Source organism: Tetrahymena thermophila, assembly GCF_000189635.1.
Source record: "Tetrahymena thermophila SB210 genomic scaffold scf_8254527, whole genome shotgun sequence".
Taxonomy (NCBI): Eukaryota; Ciliophora; class Oligohymenophorea; order Hymenostomatida; family Tetrahymenidae; genus Tetrahymena; species Tetrahymena thermophila.
In genome coordinates, this window is record NW_002476301.1 from 440 (window position 1) to 20,899 (window position 20,460).

Below are 20,460 nucleotides of genomic sequence, written 5' to 3' on the forward strand. Positions count from 1 at the left end.
ATTAAGCTTAAAGCTATATAATATGTATTTAATTATTAATTATGATAATTTGTATGATATAAAGTCCGAATCTCCGGTAAAATTTAAGACTTAATATAATAATTAAGTTAACTCTGACTATTTTATTTTAAAATAGGTAATATAGGCCTTAAATTTTATATATTTAAAATTCTCTGCATTGTGTGGTTAGAATTTAATATTTTTAATATTAAATCCACTATAATAACTATAAATCTTAGTTTAAATTTATGGTTTATATATCTATTGATTAAAATAATTAAAAGACTATTAAAAAAATAACCTAAAAATAATAAAAAAGCAAAACAAAAAAAAGTTAATTGGATAAAGCTATGAATAATATGATTAACGGTGATGCTGATGATGCATAAGACTTTAGTAATGAAAAAGAATAATAAGGAAATTCAAATATGATGAGCGGAAAGGAAGGTTACATACCATCTCAGAATGAAGATTAAGAAGGTTAAGAAGAAGGAGTAATTAAATCACCTGAACCTAAACAAAATGGAAAAGCTAACTAGAAACAAACAGACAAACCATTACAAGATTCAAAAACTGGAGGAGCAACAAATAATAAAAATAATTAAAACTCTCCTTTAAACGCTTCCAAGTAAGGAACACAGGCAGCTAGTGGTAAAGCAGGAGCTAAAAGTAATAATAATGATAATAAAAATAAAAATACTAATAACAGCAAAAATGCGAGTTAAAATGAAGAACCAAATTATGCTGAGATTAGCGCTTAATAGTAATTAGAAGATGGTGTTGGTGATTATGATTATGAAGAAGAAAATGCAGCAGATGATAAATAAAAAGACAAATAATAAGTAGAATAAATGAGAAAAGAAGTAATTACTTTAAGGGCTGTCATTAAAGACAAGGACAACTAAATTAACAAACTTCAATCAGAAATAAGCCGCTTAAAAAAAGCTCAGAGCAACTCAATTGTCTAACCACCTTCTGATAATAGTAGAGATAGAAGCAATTATTATTCAGAGAATTCCAGATCTCCTGTAATTTTTTGTTTTATTTTTTTTTTGATTTAATTTGATGGTTCTACTTTTAATTTACTTAAAATTAAAATGAGTTACCGATTTTAAATTAATTTATTAAAAGAAAAACAACAACCCATATGAATAAAATTGGAATAATTCTGATTCTATTGATCATTTTTCTATGGCTCAAAAATAAAACAAAAAATCCAGTCTTGATAATGTGGTAAGTCCAAGCTCTCTGTGGATCAATCAAAGTGAAAGGTTTGAGCCCCCTTAAAAAAAATATGACCTCTCACAGAGTTAGCATTCCTACTAGCCTAGTAATAATTATAGCAACTTGTTTTCAACTCCTTAATTGCAAAGCAATAAAAACTATAACTAACCTGTAGATTGGTCACTAAACTAAGACTATAACGAAGTAGCTTCTGCAAATAGAGGGTACAGCAACAGTTTAAGTGGAAATAGCGGTAATATGTACACCTCACCATCATCAAACCTTTTTAGTAATCCTAAAAGCCAATATTAACCTTAGTTGATGAATCTGAATTCTAGGAATTAACCTAACTCAGCAAACAATGGATACTCTATGAAGTACTATAACAATCATGGAGATTCGAGTCCAATAATAAAATAAAACCAAAATAATAACTCCCCACTTCATTCACACAACTAATATGATTAGTTGCTTAATCATAAGCAAACCTTAGTAAACTAAAAATTGAATAATTAGAAAGGATATCTCCAGAACTTTGGTTCCAATGCCAACTCCTAACCTAATTATTCAAGCAATAACCAAAGCTATTCACCAAATTATGGAAATTCTAATAGTTACTCATCAAACTACAATAATCCTAATCAAGGTTCACTTGGTAATTATCTATCTAACCATAACAATCATAACTTATAGTAAAGTTATGGGTAAAATAATAACTACTCTCAAAGTCATAGTATGAGCCCATATGGATCTAATAGCAACAATTTAGCAAAACAAATGATCCCAAGCAATGGTTACAGCAATAAGATGATGGGTTATAACAACAGAAGAAACCAATGAAAAGAATTATAAAATTTAGATTGATCTATGAAAAATTATAACAACCAACAAATCAATAAATAAATCAATCAATCAACCACAAATACTAACTAAAAATATATATTATAAAATAAATATTAATTGTTTCATGATGACAATTTTATTTGTTATATTTTTGTATTATGCTTTATTAATTTACCAACTATTTCAATAAAATTTCAAATTAATTTATTTTATTCTTTTCATTTTAAAAAATTTTAGTAAAAAACAATTTCCATAAAATAATTTAATAATTCATCCAAAAAAAATTAACTATTTAAATTTTACAAAATTTTTGAAACTATTTAAATTAATTTGAATTGATGAATAATGATATCTTAAAATCTAAAAGCTAATATTAAAAAGTAAGCAACATAATATACAAAGACATCAATCATTATGTATAGTCGTTACTTTGCATTAACAATTTATTAAGTTTTGAATTTTCTTTAGTCAATATATCTATTTGCTTTTCTAGTTCTGCAATTTTTGCTTGTGCAGAAAGAGCTTAATTTGAACGATCTTTCCAGTAATGGATATCTTCATTTTTAGCATATATTTCGTTATGCAAATTACGGATATCTTGTTCATTTTTTTCAATATCATCTACAAGCTTAGATTATTTCTTCAAAATTTAATCGATTTCTTCTTCAAGTTGGTTCATTTAATTTGATTTCTTTACTGTTATATTAAAGTTATTTTTAGTTTAAAATGGTATTTTAATCTAATATAAATATCTTTTTTCATAAATTAATAAAAATTTTACAAAAATCATCGCGCAAACTGTTATAATTTTCTTGCCATTAAACAGATTCTTGTTGTTTAAAATTAACAACAGATTCTTGCTTTTAATTTTCTTCAAGTAAGAGGGAAATTCTTTCTTCTAATTTTTGGATTCTTGCTGCTTAGACTCTAATTTAATGAAGCTTTTCATTTTCCCTAAGACCTGATTAATTATCAATGTAAGGATGCTATTGAGGCATAGCAGATTATTGTAAGCTTTCAATAGGTTAATTTCCAAGAATCACTGGTGATTAAGGAATAATTCTTACTGTGCTTGCCAAAGGAGCGAAAGTTTGAGTTGTTGAATGGTACATCTTTTTATTGCTTAATTTTTTTTGAAATTGAATAGTTTATAATCAAATTAAAGTATATTTTGATAAATAATTATTAATTCACTCGATCTAACATTCGTTTTTTTTATCAAAATATCAGCTCTTTTTAATTTACTTTAAATAATCGATTTTCATATAGTTATGCTTGTATTAATTTGCAGAAATAGTAATTGATCTGTTCTAAATAAATTTTATTTTTTCATTTTGTGAATCTTTCATAAAAACTTTTTTATCTATCCTTATCATAAAATTTATCATATCTGAAAAATTTACTGTCCCTTTTAAATTAAATGTTAAACAAAAATAAAATGAATTAAAATAGATGCCTACATTTCTAAAATATTCTTGAAAATTTAAGCTTTCAAAAATAAATAATAAATGAATTTCTAAAAAATAATTTTAATTATTTATTTAAATTTAAAAAAAATAATTTAAATTTCACAATAAATATTACATGATCTTCTAAAAAAATCTAATAAAAACATATTTACTTTGATTTAATTGAAAAAAATAATTAAAAAATATAATTAATAATATTATATCAAGATACATTTTAAAAGAACTTGATTTAGTTTTAAAAATAATTATCAAAATGTTTTTAACTTGAGCATTTAATAAAAAAATAAAAGCTTTTAATTTAATAGGATATATTAAGTTTTCAAAATATTTTATTTAAAAATAAAAATAAAATATTCCTATTCTTAGCTTAGATTATGTAATTATAGCATCTATTTAGTTTGATGGGTAAAAAGCAAGCAAACTTTTCTATTATTAATTAAATAAAAGTTGAAAGAAGTATTTTCTATATAATACCTGATAAAATTAGAAACAATCATTAATATGGATAGATAATAGGAAGTAAGACACATTGAAAATCCTTATCCTCCTTTTTAGGGCAGCAACTTTAATTTAGATAAGGAAAGAAAGAATATTTTGTTATTGCTACTTGAAAGTAAATTTATAATTAATATTTAAAATCTTCTTTTAAAATATATTTAATTTAAAATATTTAGATATCGATAAGTTTTACAAAAATGTAAAAGTTGGAGAAAAGAGAGCAATCGCTTCAGAATAAAAATAGTCTGATGTATAATATAATATGTTTGATGGAGCTGGAAGCTATTTAATAGCCTATGTAAAGCTGTTCTTATTTTTCCAAAGAATAAATTAAGCAGATTCAAACTTTCTTGAATAAAATACTCCTAATTAGCTAAAATAATATTTAAAGAAAGAAAAATATGAATAGGATATCGTCTAATAAATCCAAGTTTTAGAAAATTTGATTTAGTAAAGTAAATTCAGAGATATAACATTCTTCTTTTCTCCTGTTGGAGTTTATCTTGTCTCTATGATATACTATAACGAAGTCAAAGACTAAAAAAAATTTGATAATAACTTATAAAAGATTTTAGAATTTACTCCTGAAATAATTAAAAATTAAAATTCTCCTAAGTTATATCATGAAATATTGTATGGTACATCAGGCTATTTATATAATCTTCTCTTTATATAAAAGAATTTTTCTGCCATGATCAATGCAAATACAAGTAAAATGCTTGTTGAATGTATAGAAAAAATTTTTACAATAATCATAAAAGCAGGGTATACAATGAAAGAAGTAATAATTTATAAATATTTTTTATTTATAAATAAAATATTTTTTTTATTTTTTAGGACGATATAGGCTTCAGATTAACATATAATTTTCACTAAAGAGAATATCTAGGAGGAGCTCACGGATTATTTGGAATTTGTTAGATTCTTATGGCTACAATAAAATAAAACCCTTAACTTAAATAAATTCAAAACGTAAATGTTGAGAGCCTTATTTAGAAATCAATATTATTTTGTGCCTCTTTGTAAATGTAATCTGGAAATTTTCCATCTGGAACTCATCGTAAAGAGACAGATTTCTTAGTTTAATTTTGTCATGGTTCTCCTGGAGCAGTTGTTCCTCTAATATTAGGATCTTAATTATTTGGAGCATAAAATTTGTTGGAATCAGCTAAAAGGGCAGGTGAAGATATATGGAAATTTGGTATTCTAAAGAAGGGTTACGGTATTTGTCATGGAATTTCAGGAAATGCCTATGCTTTTTTACCTCTTTATAATATTACTAAAGACTTAAAATGGCTTTATTACTGCTTTACTTTTCTTTAAATATAAAAAAATAAATAAATAATGGATATAATCAATAAATTTGACTTACCAGATAGATATATGGTTGGTGTTTCTGACTATCCTTTTAGTTATATGATGGGTCTAGCTGGAGATATTTCTTTATTTACAGATTGTCTTTATCCTGAATAATCTTTATTCCTAGGTTTTGAATTATGAAATAAGAACATAAAAGGCTAAAAAAAATATTTTTAGTAATTTATGGTAATAAAAAATTTCAAAAACTATTTTAATCTAATAAAATTATAATTAAAATTAATTTTTTAGAAAAGATAACAACCATAAATTATTTTTAAAAGAACTTAGTAAAAATATTTTTATTAGTAACAATATTTATGAAAAATAAATTTTATTGTGTATACTTAAATCCTGTGCATTTTTTACAAGCCCAGCTATTTAATGCTCAACGAATAGTCAATAAAAATATATAAATATTTAATTAATTAAAAAATATTCTGGAATATATAATAGATAGGCACAATTATAGCCCACCCTACAATAATAAACCCAACCCTAACCATATTTTAAGCATTATGAAGTTAATAAGGATTTAAAAGATGTGGCATTAGGCTTTAAGACGACCTTCACTCAATCTTTTAAATAAAATTTTCTAAAAAATATAAAAAAGTATCCAATTCTAAAAACAAATATTTTAATTTATTTAAGGAATTAAAACCTTAAGATTATTAGATCTTTAATATGGATAAAAATGTAGTTATATTATTAAATTTTCCCAAATAGAATTTTTGTAAAATAAGGAGTAAACCTCTACTTTTTTTTAATTTGATTTTATTTTAAATAAAGTCTCAGCTAGACTAGGACCTGTCCTATTTCTCCTTCTTTCTAAAAACATAGATATCTAGCTGAATATTATCTGATTTAGAATTTGATGATACAATTTTATAAATCTACTTTACAACAAATGATAAAATTGGATATACTATTTAATTTCAAATCCAGTACATTAAAATATATTTTAGAGGAAAAACAAAATTTTAATATCAAGAAATGCTATTATTAATATAAAAAATAAAAATAATAATTTTTTATATACTAATGAGCTTTATCATGAAAAAAAATCTCAAATTAAATATATAAATAAAAGAAAAAATGATTAATATTTCAACTTTCTGTATTAAAAAAAAAGGATTTAAGATAATTAAAAATTAATAAAAAGATTTAATATGACTTTTTAACTTATTTATCTTTATGTTAGAGTAAAATATATTATAACCATTTTTTTTCTTAATGTTACTTATATATTTTAAAATATTAAAATTTGAAATAACCTAAAAAAATAAAATAAATATGTAATAATTTAATACTAAAATATTTAATTTTTATTTATAAGAATTGTTATTAACTTTTCAAAATATTTTTCTCATAAAGCCATAATTTTTTGTCGGTTACGGAGAAGGCTCAGTCTTCGTAATTTCTTGGGATGATTAGTTGCTTGTACTTCCATTATAACTAGCGTCTCTTGATAAATATGAATAATATAATTTTTTTTTGTTAAGTTATTTATAGTTTAAATATGTCGAGTATTTTAGTATTTAATTGCTTTTAGTATTAGTTTATGAATCACATAAATTATTAGAATTTTATTATTTTACTGAAAAATTAAGAGGAGGTAAATACTTTTCAACTGGTTTTTATGGATTTAATATAGGTGATTTTTATGAAAAAAATTATGAAAAAGTATTAACTTGCACATATGTTGCCTTAGCTGGGCTAATTAAAACGTTTCTTACTTTTTCTTTATTTTAAGATAGAGAAAATGACTAGTTTATGTGCCTAGATGCAAATTATTTTAAACTTTCTTATTTATTTTTAGTTTAAACTATTTGATTTAGTTTATTAAAGTTATAAGAATTGTTTTTTTTTTACAATAAATATGTTCCATTATTTTATTTCTAAAGAATACATTTTCTATCCTCGTTAGAATTTGGGTCTGTCATTAAATTCTAATTAGAGAATTACTCTGAAGTACACTTTGTTAGTTTTTTTTCTTAAAAAAGTTGATTCGAATGATTATTTAACCTATCTAAAGAAGTATTATTCCCTTATTTATTTGATGAACTTCTAGCCTATTAATGATATTAAAAAGACTCCTTCTAACTACTTTATCTTTCAGCTTAGTTTGATAAACTTTAGAAGGGATTAGAATTATTCATTTAATTTCCGCTATACAAGTTTAACAAATTGTCAACTAAACTTGTTTTTCCTTTTGCTTTTTTAGTTTCTTTATATTGATTAATAGCATATACTTTAGACAAGTCTGATTAGGTTCTCAAGAATTTTTGATCTTCATTTTAGCTGCTTTACTAACTAGAATTATGTTTTTCTAGCTTAAGTTCTTGTAAATTAAAAGATTATATCGGACTATTTTTTGAGAAAAACACATTAATATAAAAATGAATAAATAAATGAGTATTAAAAGTATTTTCATTAGCTTATGAAAAAAAGAGTAAATTAAATTAAATTACTAATTATTTGAATATGGTATTGTTTATCTTTTTGGTCTTAATTCTATGCTATTTCCACTACCTATTCTTTTGAGTTCTTTTTTATTTTATAGATTTTAAAATAAAGTAAACTCAGGTGCAATCAAAACACTCTTCCTCTATCTAAATGAATTGCTTGGCTAACTAAATCTCTCTTATTATTATATATTTTTCTTTTGTAAATTAATTTAAATTTATTTTAACTCCTCAGCTTTTTTTTATGTTTGGATTTCATGGTGGTTTATTATATTTTTGAGATTGTGATATTTTCTGATATATTAATTTATACGATCGTCGTGTTATTCAGCACTTTTCCTTCTCATATTTACTCTGAAAGATCTTTCTGAAATTAGTTCATCTCTATTTGTCATTCCTAAATTTTATTGTAATTCTGGATTTTAGTAGTTGATACTGTTTATTACTATGTTTGGAATAATATTATTATTATTATTATTAGTATTATTTAGATTTATCTAGTTTTATGTTGTGCTTCTAGATCTTTAAGTATTATTTTCTTATTAGGGAGACTAAATACTTTAATTTTTATCTTAAATGTTAATCTTTGAACGTGAAATATCATTTATTAATGTGTTTGATTCAATATTTTTTAAACTGGGTTTAGTTTTTACTTACAATAAGTTCTGTGTATTTATTGATAAGTTATATTCTTTTGACTTAAAACTCTTTTCAAAGGCATAAATAGGTGTACTTAAAGGCCTTTCAAATTCTTTCTTCTTCAAAAAAATATTTTCTTTTTAATTATAGAAAATTAATAAGAAATTAATTTATTTATTTATTTATTATATAAGTAGTTGGTTGAATAAATTCTTATTGAATTCATAAAAATGACTTAGAAAAAAAGAAATAATTTTATATTTATTTTTTGAAAATCAATCAGCTTAATCAAATATTATTATTTATGAGCTTTACCTTTACTTAGAGAATTAAATACTTTTTTTTTAGTATACCCTTTTGTGCTTGAATCCTTTTTTTTTTACATTAATTTATAAGTTATAAGAAAGTTTTAAAGTTAATAATTACCATAATTAGGCTATCTTGCATCTTTTAGCAGTAATTATCTATTGTAAATTATTATTTTAAGGAAAATAGATTATTTTTAGTGAAAATAATTATTGATTTTTTTAATTACTTGAGTTATTCTCTTTCTAAGCTTTTCTTAGCGAAATTACACTCATGTTTGCGAATTCCTTTTTTTATTTTGTAACACAATTATTAATCAAATTAACAAAGGATTTTTATACATGTTCTTTTATAATAAATTCTGAGTCTTTTTGAATATTAAAGGTATCTGCCATTGTTTTTATCTATTTGGTTGATAGTTTATATTAAATTGCTATATTTATTTATAACTTTTTTATACTTCTTCAAAATTCTACTTGTGTAAAAAGTATCTAGCTTTATTTCCTTAATTTATTAAATAATTAACCTTGCGTTTTACATAAAAAATTATAAACAAAAACTAATCTTGCAATATTAGCTATTATCTTATTTTACTTGTCAATATAACTAATTATAATAATACTTTAACCTGAAATTATTCACATTTGCAGCTAAAAATTAATTAAGGTTAGACTCTAAAGAAATTGACCATAATATAAATGACAGTTTTTTATTTTAACCAGTTTAGTAGAATAAATAAAAAGATACACTATGAATAAAAAACAAATTTTAAATATGATTAACTTCAATTTTAAGTTGAAATAATATTTTAATTCTATAAAAATATTTTTTATTAAAAGTCATTAATAATTGAGAAGCTGAAGTATAAAATTATTAAAACAATTATTTATATACTAAAAATATATCGATTAACTTTATTAAATATGAAAAATAAAAATAATACATATGAAAACTCTTAAAATTTAATTGAAATAGTTTTTTTTTATTAAATATTTTATTATTTGAAAAAAAAATAAAAAATAATGTATTCGTTTAATTTTTTTCTAAAAAAAAGTAAATCATATTTAATTGAGGTAAAAAATAGAGCATATAAAATATAAACTAGTGTAATAAGTATACTTTAAAACTATAAAGAAAAATAACTAATATCAAAATATTTTTTTACCTTAAAATTAATCTAAATGTTTCACTGAATGTATAATAGAACCAATAAAAAATAGATATGAATAGATTTAATTAATATAAAATTATTCTGATAATTTAATTTCTAACTAAAAGGATACTTTAAACTTAATTAAATAGAATAGAGAGCCACTCCTTTATCACTCATTTACAGTAAAGAGATCATATATATTAATACATACATTTAATTAATTCAATTTTCATATGAAAATTGTACATAATTTTTTATAGATTTTAAATAATAGATGATATAAATTGTTAGTTTATATATAAGCTATAAAATATTTTCTTCAAAAAATAATTTTTGGTTTGTATAAATTTATTTCCAAAACCTTTAAAAAATTATATCATCTTTTTTCATGAAAAATTAATTCAAAAAAATAAAAATCTTATAATTTCTTTTTTAAATGAAAAATTAAATTTATTTTCTAATTTTTTAGAAATTAAATTTTAAATAAAATTATAAAATGTAAAATATATGCTAAAGGTTTCTGTAAGAATGCTACTTTGTTTGAATTTAAATTTTATATCATGAGGTTTAAACGAAGTGTTTATATTTGCTATAAATGACCAAATTTTATTTAAAATAAGCACAATATTTTATTTAAAATAAACATAAAATTAGTTATCAAGCTGATAAGCGATCATATTAAAAGATATTAATGTAATTTTAACTTAATACTTTATTATAACTCCTAATATAATTTTAATTTTAAGCATGCTTTTTATCGATCTAAATACTAATTTTTATTCTACTAAAAATGATCAATTAAAAATTTTTTCAATAGTTGAGCCACTTTTAAAAGAAACCATTTGTTGAATCATTTTTTAATTAAAATTCTATTAATAAAAATATGATTGAAGTAGCAATATTTAAATTTAGGTTTTTTTTAAAATCAATCACTCAAAAATGAGAAAAAATTTATTATTAAGAATCCAAAAAATGTATTATTTATAATAAAAAATAATATTGCTTGTAGCCATAATATCTATAGAATAAATTTAGTTTTATTAAAAAGTGAGGGGCTTTTATTTTAAATAAAAGGAGTTAATTTCACAAACTAATATTTAAATGACTTTGATGAAGATTAGAATTTACTAAATTATTTAAGAGTGAGTGAGTTATAAACAATTATCCACTAATTTTTAAATGAATCAATATGTGAAAATGATTATTATAGATATTAATTTTGAAAAGTGATTTAACAAATTTGCATAATATTTATCTTAAAAAATCAATAGCAGTAGCTAAATAATAATCATTCACCTATTAAAAATATCAAAAAAAAAAATTGAGTATACTCAAGTTCAATTAGCCAATCTTTTTGTTAATGATATTTATTCCTAGTGATTGATTGTTTTAATTATAATGAATATTTATTTACTTTCATTGAACGCAAATCCCATACTTTTTAATTAATTAATTGAATAAATAGTTTATTAATAAACTAAATAGAAATATTAGCTAACCAATAAATAACTTGTTAAAAAAAGACTAAGCTTTAAATAAGAAGTTAATAATTTTTTTATAAAAATGGGAAATTGCTAAAATATTTGTCAACTAGGTTTAACAACAGAATCTCCTGAACAGGGACAAGATTTAGAAAAGTATTTTTTAGGATAAAGATAATAAAGTAGAATTTAGAATGCAAAGGATGGAATAAATTTAGAGCAAATTAAGCAAAAAAACTAATAGGAATATAATCAATCTTTATCAATCGGTACAAATGCTTCGAAAGCTTATAATAGTTAAAGAGATGATATAATTACAACAAATAAAGAATCAAATGATGCTATCAATAATTTGAATAATAAACTAAATCCTGCATAGAAGTTTGTAAAAATAAAAACTACGATTTGGAATAAAGATTCCCATTCTCTTTTTGATTATGAAAACAACGATAATAAGCAATCTATTTTTAAAATTAAATCCTCAGGTACACTAACTCTAAGCAAAGACTAAATTGTTTATAGAAAAAAAAATAAAAAATATATTGGATAGATTAATGGAGAAAATATTTAAGCCAATTAAAATGCAAATAACGGTAAAAATAATTCAGAGGTAGACTTGTTTAAAGTTCATTATGAATGTGGCAGATTCTTCCTTTAGTAGACTTTCGATTCAGAGATGAGGCCTTCCTAGTAAAGCAGTTGGATAGTAATAAAATCTGTACAAAATTAAAGAAAAAAAGGGTTTAGACTAATCGAAAACGATTTTATTAAACTTGGCAGATTAAAATTCAAGGTGAGAGAAATCTGCGAATCAGGAAAAAAAGTTCAAACCGTAAAAAATTTAAATATAACATAAAAATTGATATTTAAAAGCAAAATTATAAATGGAAATCTGATCATTTTTTAAAAAAAAAAGCAAATATGTATCAAAAAATAGAGAGAAAGTGTTTTTAAATCATTTATCAACCATCTTTCATTAAAAATTAATCTTAAACATAAAAATAACTTATTTTAACTCTAATAAAAAAACACTAGTTAATCAATTTTTAATAACATTTTTCATTATTAAAAACAAGTTTTTAAATTAATTACTAAAATTACAATTTTTACTCCTTAGTTTTTACTTAAATGATTTTCATCTTGTGTCATAAATTATTTAAATTCTTTTTTCACATTTTGTGGAATATAGTGAAGGACTTATAATTCATAATTAATTTATTATCACAAAATTAATGATGATGATAGTGATATTTCTGCTGTTAAAATTTAAAAATAAAATAATTTAGTAATTGTTGTTCACCAAATTAGTTTTTTAGAAATCAAAATCATTGATTTTATTTATTAAATACATTATTTTAATTCTTTTAATAATATAATTTATAGCAAATAAAAAAAATCATTGAAGAGTAAACAGAATTTGTAAGCGAATAGGAGGGTATTACTGAAATGCTGACAATAAGAAGCGCAAAAAATTTAGAAGAATTTCAACTTAAACCTAACTCTAACATACTTAATTCCCTTAACAACCCAACTAACAAGAATACCACTACTAATCCATAACAATAAGCTTTTGTTTAATAACTTAGTAATTTTAAGCAAAAATATGAAGAGCAAGGAACTAACTGCTCGTAATTATAGTGTTTTACAAAAGAGGGTACTTATCCAAACATCCCTAGCAAAGGTGATTTAGGAAAGGATATAACTAACAATACAAATATGAGTAATAATAATAATATTGAGGGAGGATTTGTTCCTATGTGCAAAATATGCTTGAGTGAATAAGCAGATTCTGATAATCCTTTTGTAAATCCATGTAAATGTACAGGAAGCATGAAATTTGTTCATATTAAATGCATTCAGTATTGGGTAAGAAGCAAAATATAGAGTTCTTACTAAAATTAAAATTGTATAGTCCTTTTAAGTAAATTTTTTGAATGCGAGCTTTGCAAAACAAAGTACCATTTTAAATTCAACTCAGAGGGGTAAATTTATGATATTGTAGATTATTCTAAACCAGAAGATGGTTCTCCGTATTTGATTTTAGAAGCATATACAGGAAGTAAGTTATAATCCTTTGGAGTTTATATTCTCAAATTAAGTGGTAAAAACCATTTTACAATTGGAAGAGCTCACGATGCTGATATAAGGGTTTCAGATATTTCTGTTTCTCGCTAGCATGCTTAGTTAACTTATGACTCAGAAACTCATTAGCTCTATATCAAAGACAGAGAATCTAAATTTGGAAGTTTAGTCATGATGAGAGATGACTTAGAGATCACATAAGACTTAGACCGTATTTAAATTTAAAATGGAAGAACTCTTCTGGAAATAATATACGATAGAAATCAAAGAGGTATATTCAGTTCTTGTCTAGGAGGATCCAACGAAAATGAAGGAATAGAGGTTATAAGTGAAGAGGAAGACGATGAAGATAGAAGCTTTGATACACAATACTAGGATATCTGAGACTTATTAATTCTATTGAAACATTTCTCTAATTGTACTTAATAAATAAATAAATAACTAACTAAATAAATAAAAAAATCATACTTCTTCTCCTTCTAAAAAAGATCAACAAAGAAAATTTTATAAACAAATTTTACTAGTTTTATTTTCATATATTAAAAAATATTATTTTATCCAAATCGTAAGAGCAAAATTAAAAATAAATAAGTTAATAAATAACTATAATTTCTGGCTTCAAATACAATCATATTAAAGTTTAAAATTAATGAATGAATCAATGAATTAGTGATTGAATTGAGTGAGTGAGTTAATGAATAATTTTAATTTTAAATACTTGGTAAATCTTAATCACTAAATGAGTAATCTATCTATGTAAATTAAAATTATCTCTAAATATAAATATAATGTCTTCTAATATTGAAATCAATATTTAACTGAGCTATAATAACTGTAAATTCATAAAAATTAAATAATAAAATGTTGAAAGCTGTAAATTAATTAATTACTTTTAAAATAAAATATTTTTATGTGGAATAAGTAAAGAATTAATTACTTAATTAATACAAATTGTTCTTTTCAATAAAAAGATTTATAAAATTAAATACCTAAAAATAATTATTATAAATAAATAAATCAGTATTAGAAAAAGCTAGTGATAGATTATGTTTTAACTTAAATTGAATTATACATTTTAATAGATACAACAAAAATAACTTTTTCTTTTTGAAATATTTAAATGTATTCTATTTTTATAAAATATAAAAATTAATTTAAAAAACATATTTATATTTATAAATAAATTGATTTTAATGACTGACTTAAATTTTCCTTCGATTAATACCAAAGTAATAAATAATTTGTGTTGATTGATTGATAATAATTGAAATAGAATTATAAATATAATTTATTTTAATGAAATTTCATTTATTAAGCATAGATTTTATTATGAACTAAGATATTTATTCAAAATAAACCATTTCTTAGGAAAAAATTAATAAAATTAAAGATTAATAATAATTTAGATAGATAGATACATTAACTTATTAGCAAATAAAATGAGCTCTGATCCCTTCAAAAAAGTTGAAAGAGATTATCATAACGAAAGATCTGTCCACAAGCATTTCGCTTCTTACCCCTTAAAATTCTGGTGGGGTTTGAACAAGTTCGAAACTATTCAAGGTATTCACTCTATACTTGGTAACGCTGCTGATTTAGTTGTTTCCACTTTATCTTTTATTCCTGGAGTTCAAGGAAGAAATAATGCTTCATACATTGAAAATTCTATCAGAGTTACTCGTTTCAGAGGCTTTGATGACAAAACCTAATGAAAGGATTCTAAAAGCGTTACTTCGATCTCTGTATTGATATAGTTAAATAAATAGTAGCATGTGTTGTGAATAGTTTTTGATTTATTATGCCAAAAATAATTAAGAAAATAATTTATAATGCAATAATGTTATTATCAAGATTAGTTAGTTTATCAATTGAGATCATGTATGTTGGTATTTCTTGCACTATAGTTACTTTTTTTTAAAATATTGACCTTCTTAAATTACTTATTCAACTAATGTATTTAACATTGAAAGAAAAATCATCCTATCTTTTGCCATTCTTAAGAATAAATCAACAAATAATGAAAACAATACTTTTATACTTCTTTCTTTGATTAGCTAATATGCTAAAAAGAGAGAAATTTTAGTTAATCATTCATTCACAATATCAAAATCAATCTAACCTGTGATGAATTCCTATTAACCTGAAGTAAAAATAGCTTTATGACTGCATTTTTTAAACTTTGTTGTAGCCTTTATTTTTACTGAAAAATATCTAAAATAAAATTTTTCTGATTATGTATGTATTTGACCCACATTTCTTAGAAAAATTGAATAAACTATTTAGAAAAAGAAAATTTTAAATCTTCTAAAATAAAATAAGAATGAATGAATGATTGATTGATTTTTTAATTAAAATTTTCTCTTTAAAAACTATTTTTTTATTAGAATTTATAAAAATAATTTTAACTAATTATTTTGAAAAACTGAAAAAATAAAAAGAAGAAATAATTGACAAATAAGCATTAAAAATAAGCTCTTCAAATTTATTAAGAATTATTAAAACACATGCTTTAATTAATACATTTTCTTTGAAGAATTAATATGAAAGATTAAAATACAAGTATTAATTTTTCTTCTAAACTAAATTTAAATGTTAGCACTTAGGTATTTTTAAAACAATAAAAAACTAACTAACTTACTAAATAAATAACTAGCTAACTAGCTTTAATTTTATGCTTAATCATTTAAATAACTTCTCAACTAATTTATAATTCATTAGCGTTTTATGTTAAAAAGTTTCAAACTATTATTTTAATCACAAAGCACACCCAAATATATTCATGATACAAACTATTGAGTTAGTTTCATATTTTACTACCAAACTGCCATCTATTTCATTATCCCAATAGCAAGAACCAGAAATATGTAAACCTGCATCACTTTTTTGCATGATCATGCAGTTTACAATAAATTTAAAGTTTTTATTTAAAGTAGTGAGAAATTTTAAAACATCATCGCATAATTAGTTAGTCCACCTTTGAGCATCATTAGAATTATATGACTTTTTATCTATTTTTTCTTTAATAATTTATAAAGCTTTATCGTTAATTTAATTTTTGAGATTGTTGAAAATAACTTCTTCCATCTTATTTCTTATCTGATAATTATAAAATTATAAAAATAATCTAAGTAATTGTTTTTGATTAACTAATATCTTAAAAAATTTCAACTCACACTTTCTAAAATAAATAAATAACTAAATAAATAAATATTTAATATTTTTTTTCAAAAATAAACAAACTAATTTTTAAAAATTTTTGAGCTGCTAATTTTTATTACAATAAAACCAATTTAATTGTTTTTCATTTTCAAACATTTTTAATGCTTATGATAGATAAACTAATAATAATTATTGATACATAAACAATCGATTCATTTTATATTTTAGAGATTTCTGAAAATTTACATAGCATTTTAATATTAGATATATTTAATAACTAAATATTATATGAATTTAAAAATAAAAAAGATTAAGGTTTTTTCAATATTTCTAGAATAAATATAAACAGATAAAAATAATAAATGTAACTAGTAAAATTGTATAATATTACAAAAGTTATATTTAATATTATAATAATTTTAATATTTAATAATAGTTCATCTCTCATAAGTTTTAAAACATTTGAGTATTTTTAGTAAAATATCCAAAAATATACATATGGAGGTAAAACATAAGAACATACACATATTATTAAATTTAAAAATTTCTAAAATTTTTTATTTAAAAAAATAAATACATTTTTTTTTCAACGTTGTTTGTCTTAGTCTTTTAAATATTGGAATTATAAGAAATAGCTTTAATTAAGAATAATTTATTGTATTTAACAATTAATTACTACTTTCCCTTGAATTTTATTTTAAATTAAAAATATAATTTTTTAAATAAATTTTTAATTGTTTGTTTGTTTTTCTTAACTTTAGACACACTCACTCACTCGACTAATTATCTTAACAGAAGTTAATTGATGGTTAAATAAAAGAGTATTTTTGCTAAAAATTTCTTTATATTATAATTATATTATAAATATACATATTTTTTGAACAGGTGTAATAATGTAGTAATATAAATAACTTTTTGATCACAAAATGTTTATAAAATTAAAATATTAACTTGTTATTGATTTTATTTAAAATAAGTGATCATTGACAAATATTTTTAATATTTTTGTATATTTCTTTCTTTTATTTAAATTTATTTAATATTCCCTCCATGTTTTCTTTGTATTATTATTAATAAATCTCATACAATAATTTATATCTAAAATTCATCTATTCCAAATAATCTTTTCAAGGATAATTCTATTTAGCTTATAATAATTTTTTGATGATAAAATAGGATGGTTTGTATAAAAATATAATGAATTTGTTATAATTTAAGTGGTCAAATGTTAGATATGGAATATCAATTAATCTATTGCAATAGTTAGCTAGACATAATTTAATAAAATTATTTTTGTTGAAAAGACATTTTAAAGATATTTAATCATATTTTATAATGTAAACTAATTTAGTTTTCTTTATCTCTATTATTTTATTTTAAAATATAAGTTAATATTTAGAAATATCTTTATGAAGTATTTTTTTCTTTTCAAATTGAATTTTTTATGCTTGAACTTTTCTAATATAGAAGGTTATAATAGTTTTATAAATATGGCAAACTTTATATTGTAAAAAAATAAGCATTTTTTTTATGATCCAAAATTCGAAAAAGCAAATTTAAAAGATTGAGAATGTCAAAGAAAATACAAATTTTTAAAACTAAACTAACTTTTGGAAATAGGCTATTGCAATCATACGCTGATTAAATTATTTTTTTATTTATAATTAAGATGTCTTACACTATTTCAAAAATAAGCTAGTAATTGAATTAACTTTTTTTTTTATACAAAATAAAAAGTGTTTAAAATATTGTATTTAATTAACATTTCATGAAGTTATGCAGTTATTTATGAATGAGTTTATAATATAAAAAAATTAAACGAAAAATATAATTTATGTTGTTGGCAGTAAATTAATAATAAATATCAATATATTTATTTTAAATCAAGCGTTATTTCACAGAAAAGATTATAAATAAAATGAATTTCATATGATATATTTTAAATTAAATTTAAATATAATATTTTTTATTAAGTATTATTAGATAATAATCTTGCTTAATGAATATTTGATAATTTTATTTTTCTAAATAATATTGATCTAAATTAAATTTTTAATTTGTTTACTTAAACTAGCTTACAAAATATACTAAAATGTATTGATAGATTATGATTTCAATTCAATCAAGATAAGGTTTTTAAATAGCTTATATGACAAATAAAATAATTAATAAAAAGATGCATTTTTGCTATTATTATCATAAGGTCCAATATATTTTTGATTCATGGAGCTATTTTATTTAAATCAGAAAGAAAAAATTTGTTAGTTATAAGCTTTGTTAGAAATTATAAAAATCATGAAAATTCGTTAACTCTTCCACTATTTTATTGAATTAACTTCTTTATATAAATTTTATATTTATTTTTCAAATAATTGTCAAAATATACTGGGTAGTCTTTGATGTTTTTTAGTTTAAGGCAAAATATAAAAAAAGAAATTTTAATTGCCAGATCAATAATCCCCCTTTTTTTTTAGTTTTAAAAGTTACTTGCTTTTACAAAGAAATGAAAGGCAAGATTTTTTATCTTCCAATAATTAATCTGCAATTCCCCAATCATTTTATTCAATTTTATTAAAAATATACCAATTTATTTTACAAAAAAGAATTAATTAATTGGTTTACTAATTTAAATTTTTAATTAGTCTCATGGAATCTGAAAGTGTAAAAATATTTAAAAATATATATTCTTGAACTTAAATAACTGTAAATATGTATGTAGATATCAATAATTATGACAATAATAGTTACTCAGATAATATATCTTTGATATTAATGTAAATTAGTTAAAATAGCCACATTTTTATTATGATTTAACCACATAATAAATTTTTAGATATTGTTTAAAATAATACTATAAATATTTATCATGGCTACTTCTAACATTAAATATCAAATAAGCAATATAATAATTTTATTTTTAATATTTTGACTATATTTGAACAGTATAAATTGATTTTAGAATAATTTCCTAAATTACTTATAAAAATTAATCCAAAATGATTGAGAGAGAAAATTATACATACAGATTCTAAAAAAACTAATTAAAAACTTTTTTAAATTGAATCAGATAACTAGCAAACTATTTTTTTACAATTCATTTAGATTGTAAATTTTCTTTTGTGATTTTTATGTTTAATTAAGATAATCTCAATAAACTAAATTTTAGATTAAAGGAAGATTGAATCATAACTATTGTTTTTTCTAAATTAAAAATAATTCATTTTACAACCTAAACTAATAAATGAAAATGTTTTAATTAAAATGCCAATTGCATTGTTTTCAAAGTAGATGTTCTTATTTTTTTATATAAAAAATTAAAATCATTTATAATAACAATAATTGTAAAGTTTTAATCACTGATACTCATTGTTAATCATTAAATGTAAATAAAAATATAAATTTATGATATACGTCAAATCAGTGAGATAGATAATAAACCTTACTTTGATAAAGCAAACATATATTTTAAATTAAGTTTAAAAGTTAGACCTTTACGATAATAAATTGATAAGAAATAATAATTAATAACTACAAATAATTGTTTTTCAAATACCAATATCACACACCCATATATAAAACATTTATCCAAATAGATTAAATCTAATAATTATCTCTCATTAGCATCAAAACATATATACGATAGACAATCACCTGATAATATTAAGTTTTATTTAACTATGGAATTATCATCAACTACTTATTCTATTCAAGATTTTCTAAATTCAAACCTTCTGGATGTATTCCTTGAGGTATCTAAAGAATCCACTATTGAATAATAATAGCAC

General features: G+C 21.2%; 7 protein-coding genes across 7 annotated transcripts; 4 read left to right on the forward strand and 3 right to left on the reverse strand. All coding sequences in view use genetic code 6, as the record gives it.

The window, feature by feature from the left end:
* Positions 1-200: 200 nt before the first annotated feature.
* Positions 201-2,258, forward strand: TTHERM_00485740 (hypothetical protein; the record flags this gene model as incomplete). Its single annotated transcript, XM_001032787.2, has 2 exons — positions 201-1,028; positions 1,132-2,258. Coding segments are annotated over 2 exons (1,761 nt in total), but the record flags the coding sequence as incomplete, so codon positions are not given.
* A 218-nt stretch (positions 2,259-2,476) lies between these two features.
* On the reverse strand, positions 2,477-3,179 carry TTHERM_00485750 (hypothetical protein; the record flags this gene model as incomplete). The annotated part of the gene is made up of 2 exons (XM_001032788.3): positions 2,477-2,763; positions 2,849-3,179. The coding sequence occupies 2 exons, from the start codon at positions 3,177-3,179 to the stop codon at positions 2,477-2,479; spliced, it is 618 nt and encodes a 205-aa protein (XP_001032788.1).
* An 858-nt stretch (positions 3,180-4,037) lies between these two features.
* Positions 4,038-5,534, forward strand: TTHERM_00485760 (lanthionine synthetase C-like protein; the record flags this gene model as incomplete). Its single annotated transcript, XM_001032789.1, has 3 exons — positions 4,038-4,149; positions 4,211-4,815; positions 4,872-5,534. The coding sequence occupies 3 exons, from the start codon at positions 4,038-4,040 to the stop codon at positions 5,532-5,534; spliced, it is 1,380 nt and encodes a 459-aa protein (XP_001032789.1).
* Positions 5,535-6,742: 1,208 nt separating this feature from the next.
* On the reverse strand, positions 6,743-9,195 carry TTHERM_00485770 (hypothetical protein; the record flags this gene model as incomplete). The annotated part of the gene is made up of 6 exons (XM_001032790.2): positions 6,743-7,757; positions 7,862-8,630; positions 8,810-8,864; positions 8,921-8,958; positions 9,030-9,087; positions 9,142-9,195. The coding sequence occupies 6 exons, from the start codon at positions 9,193-9,195 to the stop codon at positions 6,743-6,745; spliced, it is 1,989 nt and encodes a 662-aa protein (XP_001032790.2).
* Positions 9,196-11,516: 2,321 nt separating this feature from the next.
* TTHERM_00485780 (FHA domain protein) lies at positions 11,517-13,900 on the forward strand (the record flags this gene model as incomplete). The annotated part of the gene is made up of 2 exons (XM_001032791.1): positions 11,517-12,266; positions 12,818-13,900. 2 exons carry the CDS (start codon positions 11,517-11,519, stop codon positions 13,898-13,900), a joined length of 1,833 nt encoding a protein of 610 aa, XP_001032791.1.
* A 1,055-nt stretch (positions 13,901-14,955) lies between these two features.
* TTHERM_00485790 (hypothetical protein) lies at positions 14,956-15,228 on the forward strand (the record flags this gene model as incomplete). The annotated part of the gene is made up of 1 exon (XM_001032792.3): positions 14,956-15,228. The coding sequence occupies one exon, from the start codon at positions 14,956-14,958 to the stop codon at positions 15,226-15,228; it is 273 nt and encodes a 90-aa protein (XP_001032792.1).
* Positions 15,229-16,270: 1,042 nt separating this feature from the next.
* TTHERM_00485800 (dynein light chain tctex-type 1 protein) lies at positions 16,271-16,600 on the reverse strand (the record flags this gene model as incomplete). Its single annotated transcript, XM_001032793.3, has 1 exon — positions 16,271-16,600. One exon carries the CDS (start codon positions 16,598-16,600, stop codon positions 16,271-16,273), a length of 330 nt encoding a protein of 109 aa, XP_001032793.1.
* Between the last annotated feature and the right edge of the window lie 3,860 nt (positions 16,601-20,460).